Here is an 18,774-nt window from a genome sequence, read left to right as displayed (position 1 = left end):
GGAAGACTAGAAGCTAAATAAACCAATCAACACATGCTTATCTAGTGAGACGGGGAGGGGTACGTAAACCTGGACTACAGTGAGTGGTAGTGTGAAGAGTAAATGCGCCTCAGAGCAACCAAGTGGTTGCTTAGTGCACTAGGCAACCAAATCAGCAGTTGAAAATGCTTTGGCTCCAAGCCCAACAGTGCTACCAAATCCTAGGCCCTCCACAACACCTTCCCCTTCTATTAACAGGGGGGCACTTACCTAACTTGGAGGCACTGAAAGGCTTGTTAAGTTCTGTTACTCTGAGTGTACAGAGCTCTTGGGCAAAATTTTAACTATCTTCCTTCCACAATTCTGTATGCAGTTAGTAAGGGGACTGGGGAACATTACACAGTCTCCACAACCAACTGCAGGAAACACCCAATGACAACATAAAAGGAAGGGCAGGGCTGGAGGAATTGCTGGTTTGCAAGTAGTTCAAGTTAATTTATTCATCTGAACACACAAAGGCTGTGCATCTTACTTCCAGTGCCTGACAGGTGCCTAGATCAAACATCTTTGATTCTGGATGCCACCAGATCCTTTGAAGGGTGCTACAAGGTGTGAGGAGATAAGCAGATAAGCCAGGCTAAGGCTTCTGTCTGCCTGGACAATCCTCCACCCTTACTGCCCAAACTCTGTGCAAGGAAGTAAGCACTGAAATACATACATTTGAAATTGGATGTCACTCAAGTTATGGAGGGGTGCCTTGAGTCCAGTGTGGGGTACCCTGCATCCAAAAAGGTTTGACCACTGGCATAGATACTTGGATGATAGGCATGCTACAAAATAAAACTGCAGCTATATGTAAACAGAGCTGCCAGGGTTTGTGTGAGAATTTCCATGATAACCTGCGGGCAGCTGAGAGGTGGTCTAAGATATAGCAACCTGTGCACTTGATTGAGCCCTGGCAGCGGAGAAGCTGGCACAAGCATTATGCCACACGTACCTACCCAGGATATGATGAACTGCCGGGCATATTGGTTGTTTGAATAAATCCGCTCCCGCAGCAGGGGGATGAAGCTCACCAGATCAAACTTGTTACTCTCAGTCACAATGTCCTACAAAGTCAACAGAATCGCTAGATGTTAAGACAGCACATGCCAGCACTCAGCCTATAGCAGCACTATCAACAGCTAGCCCCAGCCTCCAGTGTAGGAAGAGGGAGATGAAGAGGATATTTGAGAAATCAACAAGCCACCAGCAGATTACCCAGTGCCAGGAACAGGCAAGATCTCACAGCAGTTGGCCCTCAGGCCAAAGGAACACTGGCTGATCAATTAGGATAGAGCTGTCCAACTGGTGGCCCACCAGGAGTTAATGCTCCAGGTGTGATGACAGTCAGGGAGCTCTGGGCTCTCACTTCTTAATTCAGGAGGCTACTTCTCACCCCTCTTTTGAGAGCCAGGCTGCCTAGGCTGCTGGAGGTCAGGTAGAAACTAGAAGGGTCACTCCCACTGTGCGTGGCTTTGTGTAGCATGTGGCCTAGAGGGCATGCAGCCCTTCACAGTCCAAAGTTGGACAGCTGTGAATCAAGACACAACCTGCTAGACATTCAGTTGACAGTGGCTGATACCTGGTATTTCAGAAAAAGACAGACCTTCTTTCATAATGTACCAGTCCAATGATGCAATACCAAACAGAAGAGATTCCTCTGTGCAGGCAGTGATCAGCAAATTTGCCAACAGCATGTGACAGAACCAGCCTTCTATGTAACTAGGTGTTGATGGCCATACCGTTACCAGGTTCTTTTTAAGTTCTTCTGAAGTACCTGACTATGCCTTCCTTTAGTAGTGAATCCCTTGGCACCTTCCCCTGACACTGCAAAGGAGAATGTGAGAGTATGGACAGACTCCTCACAAAGTAGGTAGCGCTGAAGGAACCTCTGTATCTTGCTGTTCACGGGACAGAGAACAGGTGCTGAGCTGGCATTTGGGAGCAGAGCAGGGAGCTGGCAAAGATCCATTTACCCAGAGGAGTAAGAAGGATGAACTGGGAGTGGCTGGAGGCTTCCAAGACAATTACATTGCACATAGAGCAGGAACTAGAATGAAAGGCTCTTACAAGAGAAGACTGCTCTGCTCTTTGGAGACAGCACGTTCACTTACCTATCTAAGGAGCCAACAGGAGGGAAGTGAAAAAAGGGAGAGAGATCATTCTGTATCTTGGAGGGGAAACACAGCTTCATGATCCTGCTAAGCCTGGCCTGGGCACCATACTGTGGGGCCAAGCCCACCAAGAAGCATTTAATGAGCACTCGCCTATCACTGTATTCAAGTCAGCCACTACTTCAAACCATTCACATGTTCCTTAGGCAAGGTTCTTTGAGTAGATGTGATATCTTTTTTATTAGACCAACTGAGCAGTTGGAAAAAAGTTCTCAGCAAACTTTTGGGTGCAGTCCCCCTTCTTCAGGCACAGGAAGTCTCTGCTATTCTGAGACTCCAAGGAATGAGAAAAGCTAAAAAAGTGTGACAGGATGTCAGTGAGAATCTAAATAGGTAGAAATTAGGAAAAACAAAAGATAGAACAGGGAAGGAGGAGGAAGCGAAAGCAGGGCTTCTCTTTACTTTTAGCTTCTTTCATTCCTTGGAGTCTCAGAACAGCAGAGACTCCCTATGCCTAAAGAAGCATGACTGCGCCCTAAAGCTGGCTAAGAACATTTTTCCAACTACTCAGTTGGTCTAATAGAAAAGATATCACATCTACTCAAAGAAACTTGCCTGCCTATGGCCCTAGACCAACATGGCCACAACCAAAAACCCAGCAATATGCTCCTCAGACATTAGAAATCTTAGCACCAGGAAGCTCTCCCAGAGAGCCCCAGCCAAACAGAAAGGGTCCAGGATTTATGTACGCAACGTACATGCCACCCTTCGCAAAAGGCTCAGGGTGGCTTACAGCAAGTTTGGCAACAGTCACATGGCAGCACTGGCTGGCACAGCCTCACAGAAATGATGTATCCTTAGCAAGATTCACCTACACAGGTAAGGGGTGAGCCAAGTCAGCAATGCAGGTCCTCACAGGCAGGCTGGGCAAGCCTAAACACACAAAGGTGTATTTTGCAATGCAGACCCACCCAAATATATATATTTATATATTTATTAATAAATGAATAAATAAATAAATAAATAAATAAATAAAAACAACACACCCTCCCACTCCACAAAAGGCCTCCGAAAAGGCATCCCCAAGGTAATCAATCAGCCGACAGTACCTTGAGCAATCGGTCCAGTAGTTCTGAGCCACTCTTTACATTTGGGTCTGGATCAGCAGCAAGCTGTAATTCACAAAAATGAGAGAGTCAAGTCAATGTGGGCTCTAGGGAAGATGCATACACATTGTGCACTTGGGCTGTGCTGCCATCATGTCCCAGATTGCTATGGAAAAGCCAAATGGGAAAGAACAAATATCAGATGCCTGCAATGATTGCTCAGCTTAGTCACTCATTGGCAGCTTCATTTTGGTCTAGAAGTTGAATGAGTTTGCAGGAACCAGCTGAAGAGAGACACCTGCAAGTGGACACAGTGAAAAGCCCCCCAGGCATGAGAAGAAGGTTGGAGGATGTCATCTTATGAGAACCATAGTTCTGCAGATGTTCCTGCTAACTGTACTCACCTGAAACTACTCTCAGTTGGGGTGGGGAGGAGGCACATGGACAAAGCTTCTTACCTTGCTTAGGCCATCAAACAGCACATTGAAGTGAGGCAGGACAGAGCCCCGGGCCACCTTGACAATGTTGTACAAGGCCTCGCAGGCATAGTACCGCAAACGGCTGTCAGCATCATTGAAGCACGTCAGCACTGGCTCTATTAGCTCCTTCAAGTACAGCCCAGAGTCCTGGGGGCAAAACAAGAGAGGGGCTCAGAGCCAGCGCTCGCAGACAGCTTGAAGAGGTAGGCTTTTTGTGGTCCACCATGGCACAAACATAACAGGTAAACATGCTTCAGCTAGCAGCTCTTCCGGGTGCATGTAGATGACACAGGCTGGCCCAAACTTATGTTACTATGATTTACAGTTCACAGAGGGTGCCATCAGATTTAGTCCTGTGAAAGCCTTTGATTGGCTACAAGCTGTGAGCCTCCAACACGGGAAACCTTTGCTACACCTCTTGAACTGATTGCATGTCACTTTGGCTTCCAAATAAGGATGTTGCCATCCTTACAACTGCCTTTAACCAGCACACTTGGAAACAATCCATGAACAGACAAAGGCTTGAGATGTCTTCAAAAAATAAACAGGGTCATTCCTGAAAAGAGAGACTTCAAGAGATACTGGCTGCATCACAGGAGACCAGACAAGGTTCCTTGGGTGAATTTGATATCTTTTATTAGACCAACCCAAATGGTTGGAGAATAGTTATTAAGCAAGCTTTCGGGTTCAAAAACCCTTTGTCAGGCTAAGGAAGCTTCAGCAGTTGGTGTGTGCTCTTCCTGGATGGAATGAAAAGGAGGAGACCATGCAGTTGAAATCCAATTTTGAGTTCAGGGGAGATCAAACAACTTGCTCCACTTGTAATTCAAACCAAATGTAAAGCTAGGTTGAGGGAAATGTTGTTCCACAGGTTGGCCTTTGTGGCACACTGGGTACTGAGTAACCAGTCCCCTGATGTTACCCTACTGGTATATCTGACCATTGTTCCCATATAGGTGCCATGTCTGACCAAGCAGAGAGCTCATTTTGAGGAGGCATCCACTGCAAGAACTGGGGGCTCAGGGTCATGAGATTCATAAGTAATTTCTGAAGTAATTTTCATTTATTTTAGTCAAATTCTCTCTAAACACCTCCAAAAAAGCTAAGGGTGCTTGTCATAATGAAAATTATTTCCTTCCATTCATCCTCCCCAAGAGATTCCCGCCCACCCCTGTGAAAATGACTTGTGCCACTTTCTGAACACACCTGGGAATGACTAGTGTCTGCCATAAAGGCCAATGCAGCCGAGTCAGAAACAAGTTTCCATCCAAAGACCCTTCATACCAGTACATACAGTCTTGCCAATAGGGTAAACATTCAACAGAGTAAACATTTCTACTGAAGTTAAGTCTTTTGAAGCGTTTTTGCAGTGATTCTCAGGCAGGTTTGATTACATAATATCTCAAAATGAAGTCTTACTCTCATATTTTATGGGGGCAGGGAGGGGCAGCCACACCCCTGCACCCCCAGTGCACAGTTCCTGCTGGTGGCGGGAGCAGCAGCAGCAGGCGGCTCTTGGGGCACTCCTGGCCCACTGCAAGCAGAGGTCCCTGGGTGTCCGCAGCTCCAGCTGAATCCAAGGAGCTGCATACGGTGGCAGAGCCAGCTTGGCCCAGCCCACTAGCATGTGCCTTCAAACCAGACTACGCTGGCTGTGTGCCAGCGCATGGGACTCCTGGCACAGCAGGTGGGGGCCATGTGCCACTGGGCCAGGCCAGCTCCATACCTCCACATAGAGTTTCCAGCACTCTAACAGGAAGCCATGTGGAGGCATGGAGCCTACCCAGCCCAATGGCACAGCCCAGGAGTTGAGGGGAGTTGTGCTCCATTGGGCTGGGCAGGCTCTGTGCCTCCATATGCAGCTCCCCACTGGAGTGTTGGAAGCCCATGTGGAGGCACAGAGCCAGCCCAATGGCACACAGCTCTTGCCTGCAGTGTCAGGACTGTCCCATGTGCTGGCACACTGGGCTGGGCAAGCTCCGTGCCACCATAAGCAGCTCTCGGGATTCAGCTGGAGCCACAACCCCCAGGGGGGCTCTGCCTGCAATGGGCCAGGAGTGCCCCAAGGGCCTCCTACCTGCAGCTCCCACCAGCAGCAGGGGCTGTATGTTATGAGGGGGAGGAGGCACCCCATACACCAGGGGAGGGCAAAATGCAGCCCGCTGGCCAGATGTGGCCCGCCAGGCTATTCTATCCGGCCCGTGGGGCCTCTAAAAAAATTTGCTATGTTAGTTCTGAGGCAAGAACTCCTTTCCAGTGCATCCAATAGGTTTAGCTGATTATAGTGATTCACTGTCTCAGTAGAGGAAAATTAAAGGAATTATGCATGCCATTTCAAACAGGGGTGCTTGTTAACAGAGTGTGGTATGCTACTGTATGGAGTGAAATGCTTTAAGAAACATAATTCTAATAACTATTCTCCAACTATTTGGGTTGCTCTAATAAAAGATATCAAATTCACCCAAGGAACCTTGTCTGCCTTAAGAACATAAGAAGTGCCATTCTGGGTCAGACCAATGGTCCATCTAGCCCATTATCCTGTCTCTGACAGCAGCAGAAGTGGATAATAAACAAAATGCTATAGACAACGTCTAGGGTTGCCTCTCCTCCCTCCACCCCCCAGCTCTCCCACCCAGTCATCCTCAATATTTAAACATACAACCCAATAGAAAGGCTGCTGTGACTTCAGAGTGTGGATCTGGCTCTTTATGCACAAAACTGCTGCTTCACCAAACAGTTCCCGGCCCAGTCCTGCAGGCTTTACTCAGTGCTTTCAAATGGAAAGTGAGGAAAGGAGTAATGACAGTAGCTCCTCATTTCAGGTCAGCTAGTTTTGCTTTGTAGCCAAATGTCACAGGAGGGTCTCAGCCAGTGGAAAGCCACATGGACAGGCATGTGCGATAGATGTTGCAAAAGGCTGTCTAAAACTGAGTTTAATAGGGTGTCTCTGTAAAAACAACTGAGGCCCAGAATGCTTTAGGCCTCTCACCAGGTTGGAGCTATATTACGACCATACTTCAGTCTAGTTAAAATCCCATCTGTGCTAAAATAAGGTACCATATGTCGTGGCACTGCAGAGCATAGGGCCATGTTTTCCACTAAGCATATAAAGATGAAAATGACTTCCCCCTGCAGCATCCTTGAGTGCCAAGACAGTGCCAGGTTATCTAATAAGCACCCAGATCCAGTGCTCTCTCTCAAGCATTTGGCATACTTAAAGACTTTTACCTAGAGGATCTCATAAGATTAACTTCTGCTGACAGTTTGAACGTGGACAGACTTCAGTCTCATTAGCCTAGTTCATTATACTCATGCTCATCTGTATTCTCAGCTTAGCACCACTGTTCATTTTTTATTCTTTTTCCTACAGCTAAAATTTAGCAGCTGCAGTTAGACTGTTTCAGTTAAGCAGAACAGGGCTAGGAGGCACTGCTCCTTCTCATGAGGGTGAGCAGCACTGCGCTTCAGTGGCCTCTTCGTCTGAAGTGAAATTGCTGATCCAAGCACTCTCCACCAAGTTGGCTCATAGGAAGCAGGCACTCGCATCCTATGGTGACAAGCACAGTCTAGGAATCCAGACACCTACCTTGCCAAGGGCGATGGAACAGGCTGCCAGGCCGATGAGTCCCCCTTTCCTGCTGTGAGGGTGCTGTGAAAGCGCAAACTCCTGTGACAAGATCTGGATCACATGCTTGATCTGGGTCGTGTTGCTCTGAGCCACGAACTCCCGTACTAACCTGAGGAGAGTGAAAAGCTTCAGGTTCTCTCTGACAAAAGTGCCCCCAACCCAACCCAACCCAACCCAACCCAGAGTGCTTGGTTTGCATCCTTGCTCCCACAGAACATGGCACGGAGTTCAGAGTTCAGCAGTAAAAGCCAGAGACTCATGTACTGAGTAGCAGATGCCACAAACCACCCCAAGAAGTGTGGGCAGGACAAGGAACTTTCATTACAAACAGTTTCACTTGAACCCAGAAGTGAAAGCCTATAGTTACCAACAAAGCAAGGAGCTAAACAATTAACTGCCAGCTCCTCAGCCCCACTTCTCATTTTACCCACCCTGTGCCATTTCAATCCTGTCATAAAGCAGGGAAGCGTTTTGCCATGGGTGACCCTGAACCAACAGCACGGAAAGCCAGCCCAAGGCCTCGTCTCTATGGGGGAGGAACGTTCCTAGAGACAAACCTCATCTCCTCATCCAGGCCTTCACATCCAGAGCATCTCCCTCTACACCCAACTCTCTAGATCGATGATTCACCACCTTTTTAGATAAAAGGCACCACATGGCAATTTCCCTGAACTTAACGGCACCCTGGCATTCTGCCTTGGCTTACACTTCAGTGGTCTCAGCTGAGATGCTGTCACCGCTGCAGCACCCTTGAAAGGATCTTGTGGCACCCCAGGGTACCATGGAAACCTGCTTGAGAACCAGTTCTAAAGACCCCTGCATCCTGCAATTCCAATGCATCCTGCAAGTTTCAAATCGCTGTTAACAACTCTGCAGTCATCCTTGAGCCCTCCAAGGACAGATGATTGCATCTAGCCTGCTGAGTATCAACAGCAAAGTGCTCAGCTGAAAAATCAAACCCCAAACACTGGCAGCTCTGACCCAAAAAGAACATTCATGTGCACACAGCTCCCTGTGAGCACTCAGCTCCCACACTCCCTGCCTGCTTTACAATAGCCTTCAGGAAGACTGAGAACTGGACTGAGATCATGAGTAGGATTTCACCCTGGGCCAGGCCCTCACCCCTGTGACCTGGCCTGAAGGTTCCTTCATTATAAACCTGAAGGGAAGACCGCAGCTCTCCAGTTTTATTAGAAGCTGCACAGTCTCTGTAGAAGTTTTGCTTCAGCATTTTACTGCCAGAGCAGGAGGGTCTTAGAAACAGGGGTTCAGCATTTATCAATGTGAAAAGACACCCACTGCAAACACTGTACCAAAGATGAAAGCAGAGTCTACGTAGCCTGAGCACCAGGATAAAAGTAGTTCATCCCACCCACAAGCCATCAGCCCAAGCTAGGCCCAAGTGTTTGCCTTTGTAATGAAATCCACCTCCATTCAGAGCTCTCTTGGATAACCCCTTAAAGCAATGTTTCCCAACCTTTTCCAGCCCAAGGCACACTTACATTAATAAGTTTTTTCTGCAGCACACCTGCTAAGGCATTCCTCATCTCCATATTTATGAGCTCTTTGCCACAGCAAAATTCCATGGCACAGCTGTTCAGAGGCTCGTGAACTGCGCATCCCCCACAACCAACACGAGTGAGTCTTCTACAAATATCTCATCAACTCAGTTTATTTGTTAGCACTAGATGGCTGGAGAACTTTTTTCTCATTATTCCAAAATTCTCACAGCACACCAGAGAGCTCTTCAGTGTGCTGTGGCACACCAGTGCTTTAAGGCAGTGCTTTTCAAAAGGAGTCCTGCCTTTTTGAGCATTGGTTTAAGAGTCTATGTGGCTTTTCAAGTTCAGGGGTATCTGTCCCATGGTCACTGCAAAAAGTTTCTTCAAACACTCAGACTAGTCCTGTGCTCAGTTCAGCCCAGTCTGTGCATCAATTCCAGACTGCCCTGGGAAGAAGGGCCCTCTACACAAGTTCTGAAGTCTATTCCATAGACTTGCAGTTCCACTTTGGATGAACCAGGTTGCTTGCTAGAAGGGAATGAGACTGCTTAGCCTAATTATGGCTATTGAGAATGATTTGCCTAATTAGGACAAGATTAGCATACATTCCACTTGCTAGGGATAGATTTTGCTGGTGTCAGGTGGTGGTTAACTGGATGTTAAATAGATGTGAAAAGCTAAAATCTGCTCTTTTAATGTAAGAGTTGATACATAACGATGAAGTAGTTTAAGTGGGTGCTTCCATCAAGCACAAGTACCTGAAGGCTGGCACTTGTATCTGAAAGCTGCAGAGTGGAGAGAAACAGACACTGGAGTCCACAGGGCTCACGCTCAAACACAGGTGGATTGAGGCAAGCAGGGATGAGGATGGTCTGGGTCTAATGTGCAGACCTCCCTGTACAGACCATAGCAAAACAAGCAAGTATGTGATGGGACTCTTGCCCCCCAAAGTACACTCCATTTTACTATACACACAGCAGCACCTAGTGAGCGTACCTAGGGAAGATTATTTGCCCCTCTTTGAGGCACCTGCCTATGCCCTCCATCCTGCAGGAGGCCTTACTGAAGGAGACAGCTATGTCTGGAGAGCAGGTCTCTGCACGCTTCCAGGGCAGAAACCAGGTCTACATGCAACAGAACTGAGTCATGGCAATTTAAAGCAAAGATATGGAAGTGTTGCATTCCTCACCACTACAGCAGCTGCATGCTCTAGAGTCCTTTGCCAATGAGCTGCACTGCCATGAGGAGCTATTCCTCCCTGCCATCTTGATGCAAGAAAAACCTCCATTTGGAGCAAGATTCAGGGTGTGAGTTTCATTTTAGAGGGCAAGGTGAACCTCCCCTCCCCCATAACAGAAACAGATGTGAGTTTAGACCACTCTACTCAACTCCTCCAAGCCCTGAAGCACCAAGGGGCAGGAGGAGGTGCGGGTGGTCAGCAACTGTGCAGCACTGAAGCTTGAAGACAAACACTTTTCCATACTGAAAAGGACTCAGAAGAGAATATGAAAGTAATAAAGAGGAAAGCACAGCACATTGGGCCAGTACAAAGTTTTGTGAGATACTTCTTGACCCATATTTTCAAAATGATTTTGTGTTCTGTGCCTGACAACTTCTTATTTATTCTGGACAGCGACAGCTAGTACCACAAGTTCTTGGAACCAGAGCAGGGGTGCACAAGCTCTGGCCCAGGGGACAGATCTGGCCCACTGGGCTCCCCGTGGATTTGTGGAAAGCCCCATGGCTGTCGCCTGCATGTTAAATCAAGTGTGCAGGGCAGGACATGCCCCAATCCCATTGCACAGGGCCAGGCAGAGGCAGCAGCAGTGTAGGGCTTCAATCCTAGCATGTAGACTGGCCTTACAGCACTCATCTGGCCCACTGGGTCAAAAGGCTGACCACCACTGAATTAGACAAAGATTTCACATATCAGTATCCCTTCCTCCTCAAGACCTCACTACCCTCGCTTTTCAGACCTCACTACCCTGAGCTTTTTTCTGCAGTAACCAGAGAGTGCATTTGGAACAAAGTTATTCTGACCATGAATGACAAACCATCAACCAAAGCCTCAATTCTACAATTGCCTGAACAGCTGCATTATTTCACAGATATCAGATTAACCCTAAAGGGACATCTCTTTCTGCTTCTCCTCCCTTCCCATGTTCTAATCCCTTCCCCACTGCTGTTGGAGGTGTCAACATCACTGCAGAAACAGACTCAAAACAGTTGCCAAAGGAGAAGCCTTCCAGGCAAGGATTTATGGATTTATGGAGCGCTGCTCGCAGCAAAGCAGTACCAGTTCCTTCAGTCCAGCTGGATAACAGGTACGAGGCCCTGGCAACACTGCAGGAGAAAGAAGGAGAGGAGGAAACCTCCAGTGAGGAGGCAATTCCACTCTCTTCACGCTCCGAACAGGCCAAAGGAGCCAAGCAGACCCGGAGGAGGAAGTGTCGAGTGATCGTCATAGGCGACTCTATCCTGAGAGGTACAGAGGGCCCCATCTGTCGCCAGGACCCCTCAACACGCGAGGTGTACTGCCTCCTCAGAGCAAAGATTTGGGACATGATGGGGATGATCCAGGCCATGATCCAGCCTACCGATTACTACCCCACAGTCCTAATACATGTGGGTACTAATGATGTGGCCAGGAGAAGCCCTGATCACCTGATGACAGACTACCATGCTCTGGGGGGCATGCTGAGGGAAATAGGAGCACAGGTGGTATTTTCCTCTGTCCTACCAGTGAGCAGACGTGGAAGACAACATGAGACCTGCATCAGAGAGACCAACTGGCGGCTTCAGGAATGGTGTCTCGAGGCAGGCTTCGGCTTCCTAGACAACGACCCGCACGTCACGACGAGAGACATGCTCGGGTGGGATCGGCTTTACTTTTCCCCCAAAGGTAAGCATGTGTTCTCTTCTAGGTTGGCTGATCTCCTCCGGCAGGCTTTAAACTAGGCTCATCGGAGGAAGGGGAAGATGAGGGTGGAGGAAGACTTGGACCTCTAAACCAAGCGTCACCCACAAGAACAGCCCAGCCTAGACTGACGACGAGCAGAACAAATACCCAGGTAAGCAACAGGGGCCCGGGTAGTATTGAGATTAGGGGGCCAGTGCACACATCTTCAGGAGGCCTCAAATGCCTCTACAGAAATGCTCGTAGTATGGGAAACAAGCAGGAAGAATCTACCCTCCTGCTAGCTGACACCAAGCCAGACATAGTGGGGCTCACAGAAACATGGTGGGACTCAACACACAACTTGGCAGTGAATATCAAGGGCTATAGTCCCTATAGGAGGGACAGGACAGGGAGGAAAGGTGGGGGTGTAGTGCTCTAGATCAAGGAGGAATACATATCCTCATCTAGTAGCACAAGGTCAGATGAGGGGGACACTGAAGTGTTCCCAGTTAGAATACAGGGGAGTCAAGGGGAAAGGGACTTAACAGTGCGGGGTCTACTACAGGCCACCCAACCAAGAAGAGCTAGACCGGGAATTCTTAAGTCAGCTCACAGAGGTAGTTAGGTCAAAGGACGTGGTCATCATGGGTGACCTGAACTTTCCAGACATCTGCTGGGAAGAGCAGTCAGCCAGGTCTGACTGCTCACATAGGTTCCTAGCCGAGATACAGGACCTCCATCTAACTCAGGAGGTGCACAGCCCCACCAGGGGAGATGCCTCGTTGGATCTGGTGCTGGCCACAGTCGATGACCTCGTGAGGGGGCTGCGGACGCTCGACCACCTGGGTGACAGTGATCATCGCCTGCTGGAATTCACCATCCAGCACAAGGTGGCAAAAGCCTGCAGCAAGGCACCAGCCCTGGACTTCAGGAGGGCACATTTCAATGTGGTAAGAAGAATAGTTGGGGAAGTACTGAGGTCCCAGAGGGAAGGGGAGTCAGGTGTCCAAGAAGAGTGGTCATTCCTTAAGGAGACAATCCTCCATGCCCAAAGGGAGGTAATCCCAACAAGGATCAAAGGGGGCAAGAGGGCGCAAAAGCCCCCATGGCTCACCAAAAGCATATGGGAACGTCTCCTAGCTAAAAAGGAGGTGTACACCCAATCTAAAGGAGGGGCCATCACCAGGGAGGACTATACCTCGGTTGCTCAGGGCTGCAGGTGGGTGGTCAGGAAGGCCAAGGTGGAGATGGAACTGGGATTAGTTACCTGGATCAAGGACAACAAGAAGTCCTTTTTTAAATACGTAGGGGGCAAAAAGAAGGTACCGGGTAATGTGGGACCTCTGCAAGACACGCTTGGAAATCTGGTTGTCACACCAGATGACAAGGCTAACCTATTTAACTATTTCTTTGCCTCCATTTTCCTGAGCAGGGACCAGATCAGCCCATCTGCCAGGACCTCCTCAGGCCCCGGGGGAGGCGCACCCAGGCCTAGGGTCAGTGAGGATCTAGTCAGGGAACTTCTGGAGGGACTGGACGTATTTAAATCAGCAGGTCCTGACGATCTCCACCACAGAGTGCTGAGGGAATTAGCAGAGGTCATCGCGGGACCCCTGGCACGGTTTTATGAGCACTCGTGGTGCTCTGGCGTGGTGCCAGAGGACTGGAAAGGGGCCAATGTGGTTCCCATTTTCAAAAAAGGGAGGAAGGAGGACCCAGGAAACTATAGGCCAGTTAGTCTTACCTCGATCCTGGGTAAGTTTTTTGAGAGAATTATCCTGGCGCATGTCCGTGAGGGGCCAGCAGGGGAGATCATGCTTAGGGGCAACCAACATGGGTTCATTAGAGGCAGGTCCTGTCAGACCAACCTGCTGGCCTTCTATGACCAGGTCACAAAATCCTTAGATGCAGGGGTAGCAGTGGATGTAGTCTTCCTGGACTTCAGGAAGGCCTTCAACACCGTCTCTCACCCCATTCTCATTAAAAAACTAGGGGACTGTGGCAACGACACCTACACAGTCAGATGGGTCACTAACTGGCTGGAGGGTCGCACCCAGAGAGTGGTGGTGGACGGGTCATTTTTGACCTGGAGGGATGTAGGCAGTGAGGTTCCCCAGGGCTCAGTTCTTGGGCCCACACTGTTCAACATCTTCACCAGTGACTTGGACGAGGAGGTAAAAAGCACCCTATTCAAATTTGCTGATGATACTAAGATGTGGTGGGATGTGAGCACGCTAGAAGGGAGGAATAGGCTGCAAGTGGACCTAGACAGGTTACAGGGGTGGGTGGATGAGAACAGGATGGATTTCAACACTGACAAGTGCAAGGTACTGCACCCGGGGAGGAAGAACCAGCAGCAGACCTACAGGCTGGGGAACTCCCTTCTCATCAGTGCAGAGGCAGAAAAGGATCCTGAAGTTATTATTGATGCCAAAATGAACATGGGCCGACAGTGTGGGGACGCGGTCAGGAAGGCCAACTGTACCTTGTGATGCATCCACAGATGCATCTCAAGCAGGTCCAAGGAGGTGATCTTCCCCCTCTATGCGGCACTGGTCAGGCTGCAGTTGGAGTACTGTGTCCAGTTCTGGGCGTCGCACTTCAGGAGGGATGTGGACAGCATTGAGAGGGTTCAGAGGAGGGCCACTCGCATGATCAGGTGGCAGCAGGGCAGGCCCTGTGGGGAGAGGCTAAGGGACCTGAACCTGTTCAGCCTCCATAAGAGAAGGCTGAGGGGGGATCTAGTGGCCTGTTACAAACTAGTCAGAGGGGACCAGCAGGCATTGAGGGAGTCCTTGTTTCCCCGAGCACTACTGGGAGTGACTAGAAATAACAGTCACAAGCTGGCAGAGGGTAGATTCAAACTAGACATCAGGAGGCGCTACTTCACAGTCAGGGCGGCTAGGATCTGGAACCGACTTCCAAGAGAAGTGGTGCTGGCTTCTACCCTGGGGGTCTTTAAGAGGAGGCTAGACGAACACCTTGCTGGGGTCGTTCTTTAATTCCTCACAGCTGGTTAAAGCTAAAATTGAAGCAAAAATATTTAACAGTTCAAATAATTCTGGCACACTGAGTGTTTAACATGGCAGAAGTCTTTAAGAAATCACAGTCTTAGAACCTCTCCGTGCCAGCTTCAGTGAAAAATCGCACATGCTAATAATCCCAGCATACCAGGGAACTGAAATCCAAACAACCAACCTCAGACACAGCTGAAAAAAAGGACAGTGGAAAGCCATAAGCTGCTCTTTCCTATGAGTGCTTCACTCACTAAACAAGCATGTTGCAGCTCTGTGAGACTACTTCCATAATAAGTGGATCCAGCCTAGTTCTCTTCTTGCACCAATTCCAATGAAAATGGTTCTTTTTGCTTGGACACCCTGGAAATTCACAGGAAGAGCCCAGATTTGACACCCTGCATGAAGTGTCAATTATGCTTTGAAGTTGCCACTTTAAGAACTAGAGCTTCAATTTCCAGTCTCGCTGCTGGCAACATGCTCTAAGGAGAGAGCCTGGTGTTTTGTAACACAAGCAACATGAGACAACCAGAACTAAGAAAAAAATAAAGTCTCCCCATATGGATTTCATAACTAGACAGAACTTTTACAACTTCTGCATTTCCCTTTCCTCAGGGCTCAACATCTGCCAGTCACAGCAAGCTATAAATAAAAGAGAGATCCAGAAGTAGCACTTAGTATTAACATGGCATTCTCCCACTGACAAGACCATCCTGACAGTCAACTCTGAACCCTGCTCTAGGCTCTGTGTTGAAGCCGAGTTTCTAGTCTGTGTGGTTTGCATGAATGGTGAACTTCTTCCCACCTTGCTTCTCCAGAAGCAAAGAAACTCTCTGCTCTCCTCCAGAGCCACCTGCCTACTCTCAGGGTTACAAAAACCTTTTTTACCGCCCCTAGAGAGATCAGTCTGTAGACCCTCCTCCTCTGAGTAAATCCACTACCCAACTCAATTGTTGCTGCTGGCTCAATGATTTTACAAGCAGCAACAGAAAGAAGACAGCACTGTTGCTATCTACAGGTTTCTGTTGCAATTTGGCAGAGCTAAAGGCAGCAGCAGGGAGGACTAGGGTCAATGTCAGTAGGTTGACAAAGACTCTTCTCTTAACCTCAGTGGAAACTGTTGCAGTCAACACAACCTCCTCTTGGCCCTTTGTTTGAACACACAAAACACAAGTCACAATTGTCACCACAACAGCCTACAGCAGGGTGGGCAAAATGTGGCCCAGGGGCCAGATGTGGCCCGCCAGGTTCTATCCGGCCCATGGGGCCCTAAAAAATTTTGAAAATTAATATTTATCTGCCCTGGGCTGCCTGTCATGTTGCCCTCAATGGCTTGCCAAAACTCCATAAGTGGTCCGCTGCCCAAAGTAACTGTCCGCCCCTGGCCTACAGCTACTGTCAGAGAACAAATTCTTGTACTGGAGCATAACACATAACATGCTTTTCTTGACCTGCTGTTCACAAAGAAAGAAGAACTGGTGGGGAATGTAGCAGTGGATGGCAAGTTGGGCAGCAGTTTGATTGAACGAGATGATTGAGTTCAGGATCCTGAGAAAAGGAAGGATGGAGACTAGCAGTGTAGAGACCCTGGACTTCAGAAAAGCAGATTTCAACTCACTCAGGAAACTCCTGGGCAGGATCCCCTGGGAAGCCAGACTGAGGGGACGAGTCCAGGAGAGCTGGCTGTACTTTAAAGAAGCCTTACTGACAATGCAGGAACAAACCATCCTGATGTGCAGGAAGACTAGCAAGTATGGCAGAAGGCCAGTTTGGCTTATCAGGGAACTCTTCAAGTAAACTAAATCACAAAAAGGAAACGTATAAGTAGAAACTTGGACAAATAACTAGGGAGGTGTATAAAAGTATTGCTCAGGCATGTATGGATCAAATAAGGAAGGCCAAAGCATAATTGGAGTCACAGCTAGCAAGAGATGTGAAGGGTTTCTACAAGTATGTCAGTGGTAAGAGGAGGATCAGGGAAAGTGTGGGTCCCTTACTATAAGGGAGGAAACCTTGTGACAGGATGCAGACGAGGCTGAAGTGCTCAATGCCTTTTTTGCCTCAGTCTTTAAAGGCAAGATCAGCTCCCAGACTACTGCACCTGGCAGCACAGTTTGGGGAGGAGATGAGCAGCCCTCAGCGGTGAAAGAACAGATTAGGGACTACTTAGAAAAGCCGGACATGTACAAGTCCATGAGATCAGAGGGGATGTACAAGAGGATGCTGAGGAAGTTGGCTGATGTGACAGCAGAGCCACTGGCCATTATCTTTGAAAACTCATGGCTATCAGGAAAAATCCTGGATGACTGGAAAAGGGCAAACAGCGCCCATATTTAAGAAAGGGAAAAAGGAGGATTCAGGGAACTATAGACCAGTCAACCTCACCTCAGTTCCTGGAAAAAATCACAGAGCAGATGCTCAAGGAATCCATTTCCAAGCACTTGGAGGAACAGGTGATTAGGAACAGACAGCATGGATTCACCAATGGCAAGTCATGTCTGACCAATCTGACTGCCTTCTATGACTAGGTGACTGGCTCTGTGGACACAGGGAAACCAGTGGATGTGGTGTACCTCAATTTTAGCAAGGCTTTGATACAGTCTCCCACCACTTTCTCGCAGGCAAGCTAAGGAAATATGGGCCGGATAAATGGACTGTAAGGTGGATGGAGATCTGACTGGAGCATTAGGCTCTGAGGGTAATAATCAATGGCTCGATGTCTAGTTAGCAGCCGGTATCAAGTGGAGTGCCCTAGGGGTTGGTCCTGAGGCCGATTCTGTTCAATGTCTTTATCTGACTGCAGCAGCCTTTCCTACCCAAATGCCAGGGGCCTGTACCTGATGATCTCATGAGGTCCCTTCCAGTCCCTAACATCTGTGAATCTATGACCTGAAAGATGGCACAGAGCACACCATCAGCAAGTTTGCAGAGGACACCAAGCTGGGGGGGGGGAGTAGTAAATACACTGGAAGGCAGAGCTATGATTCAGAGACCTAGACAAATTGGAGGATTGAAACAAAACAAATCTCATGAGGTTCAACAAGGACAATTGCAAAGTCCTGCACTTAGAGAGAACAATCCCATGCACCAGGACAGGCTGGGCAGCAGGACTTTAGAAAAGGACCTGGGGGTTACAGTGGACAATAAGCTGAATATGAGCCAACAGTGCACCCTTGTTGCCAACATGGCTAACAGCATACTGGGCTGCATTGGTAGGTGTGTTGCCAGCAGGTCAAGAGGAGTGATGATTATTCCCCTTTATTTAACACTAGTGAGGCCACTCCTGGAATACTGTGTTTAGTTTTGGGCTCTCCACTACAGAGCTGGCCCCGGCCTGGTCCACAGCACTCAGATTCATAGACGTTAGGGTCGGAAGGGACCTCAATAGATCATAGAGTCCAACCCCCTGCTTAGGCAGGACAGAGTGCTGGGTCTAGATGACCCCAGCTAGATGCTTATCTAACCTCCTCCTGAAGACCCCCAGAGTAGGGGAGAGCACCACCTCCCTTGGGAGCCCGTTCCAGACTTTGGCCACTCTAACCGTGAAGAAGTTCTTCCTAGTGTCCAGTCTAAATTTGCTCTCTGCTAGCTTGTGGCCATTATTTCTTGTAACCCCCGGGGGCGCCTTGGTGAGTAAAGCCTCACCAATTCCCTTCTGTGCCCTTGTGATGAACTTATAGGCAGCCACAAGGTCGCCTCTCAACCTTCTCTTGCGGAGGCTGAAAAGGTCCATTTTCTCTAGTCTCTCCTCGTAGGGCTTGGTCTGCAGGCCCTTAACCATACGAGTGGCCCTTCTCTGGACCCTCTCCAGGTTATCCGCATCCCTCTTGAAGTGCGGCGCCCAAAATTGCATGCAGTACTCTAACTGCGGTCTGATCAATGCCCGATAGAGGGGAAGTATCACCTCCTTGGATCTATTCGTCATGCATCTGCTGATGCACGATAAAGTGCCGTTGGCTTTTCTGATGGCTTCGTCACACTGCCGGCTCATGTTCATCTTGGAGTCCACTA

At 48.8% G+C, this 18,774-nt stretch overlaps 1 protein-coding gene across 2 annotated transcripts in view; it reads right to left on the bottom strand.

Annotated features, from left to right (window-relative positions):
* VAC14 (VAC14 component of PIKFYVE complex) overlaps window positions 1–18,774 on the bottom strand; it is a 207,593-nt gene that overhangs the window by 180,823 nt on the left and 7,996 nt on the right. For both annotated transcript variants that reach the window (XM_019497296.2, XM_006262191.4), the window contains exons 2-5: window positions 7,307–7,457; window positions 3,700–3,867; window positions 3,245–3,307; window positions 981–1,088 (exon numbers count right to left, since the gene is read on the bottom strand). In XM_019497296.2, the coding sequence (XP_019352841.2) occupies window positions 981–1,088; window positions 3,245–3,307; window positions 3,700–3,867; window positions 7,307–7,457 (490 nt within the window). The remainder of the gene's footprint in view (window positions 1–980; window positions 1,089–3,244; window positions 3,308–3,699; window positions 3,868–7,306; window positions 7,458–18,774) is intronic.

The sequence above is a fragment of the Alligator mississippiensis genome, chromosome 10, assembly GCF_030867095.1.
Source record: "Alligator mississippiensis isolate rAllMis1 chromosome 10, rAllMis1, whole genome shotgun sequence".
NCBI lineage: Eukaryota > Metazoa > Chordata > Crocodylia > Alligatoridae > Alligator > Alligator mississippiensis.
This window is presented reverse-complemented; position numbering and strand designations above follow the sequence as displayed.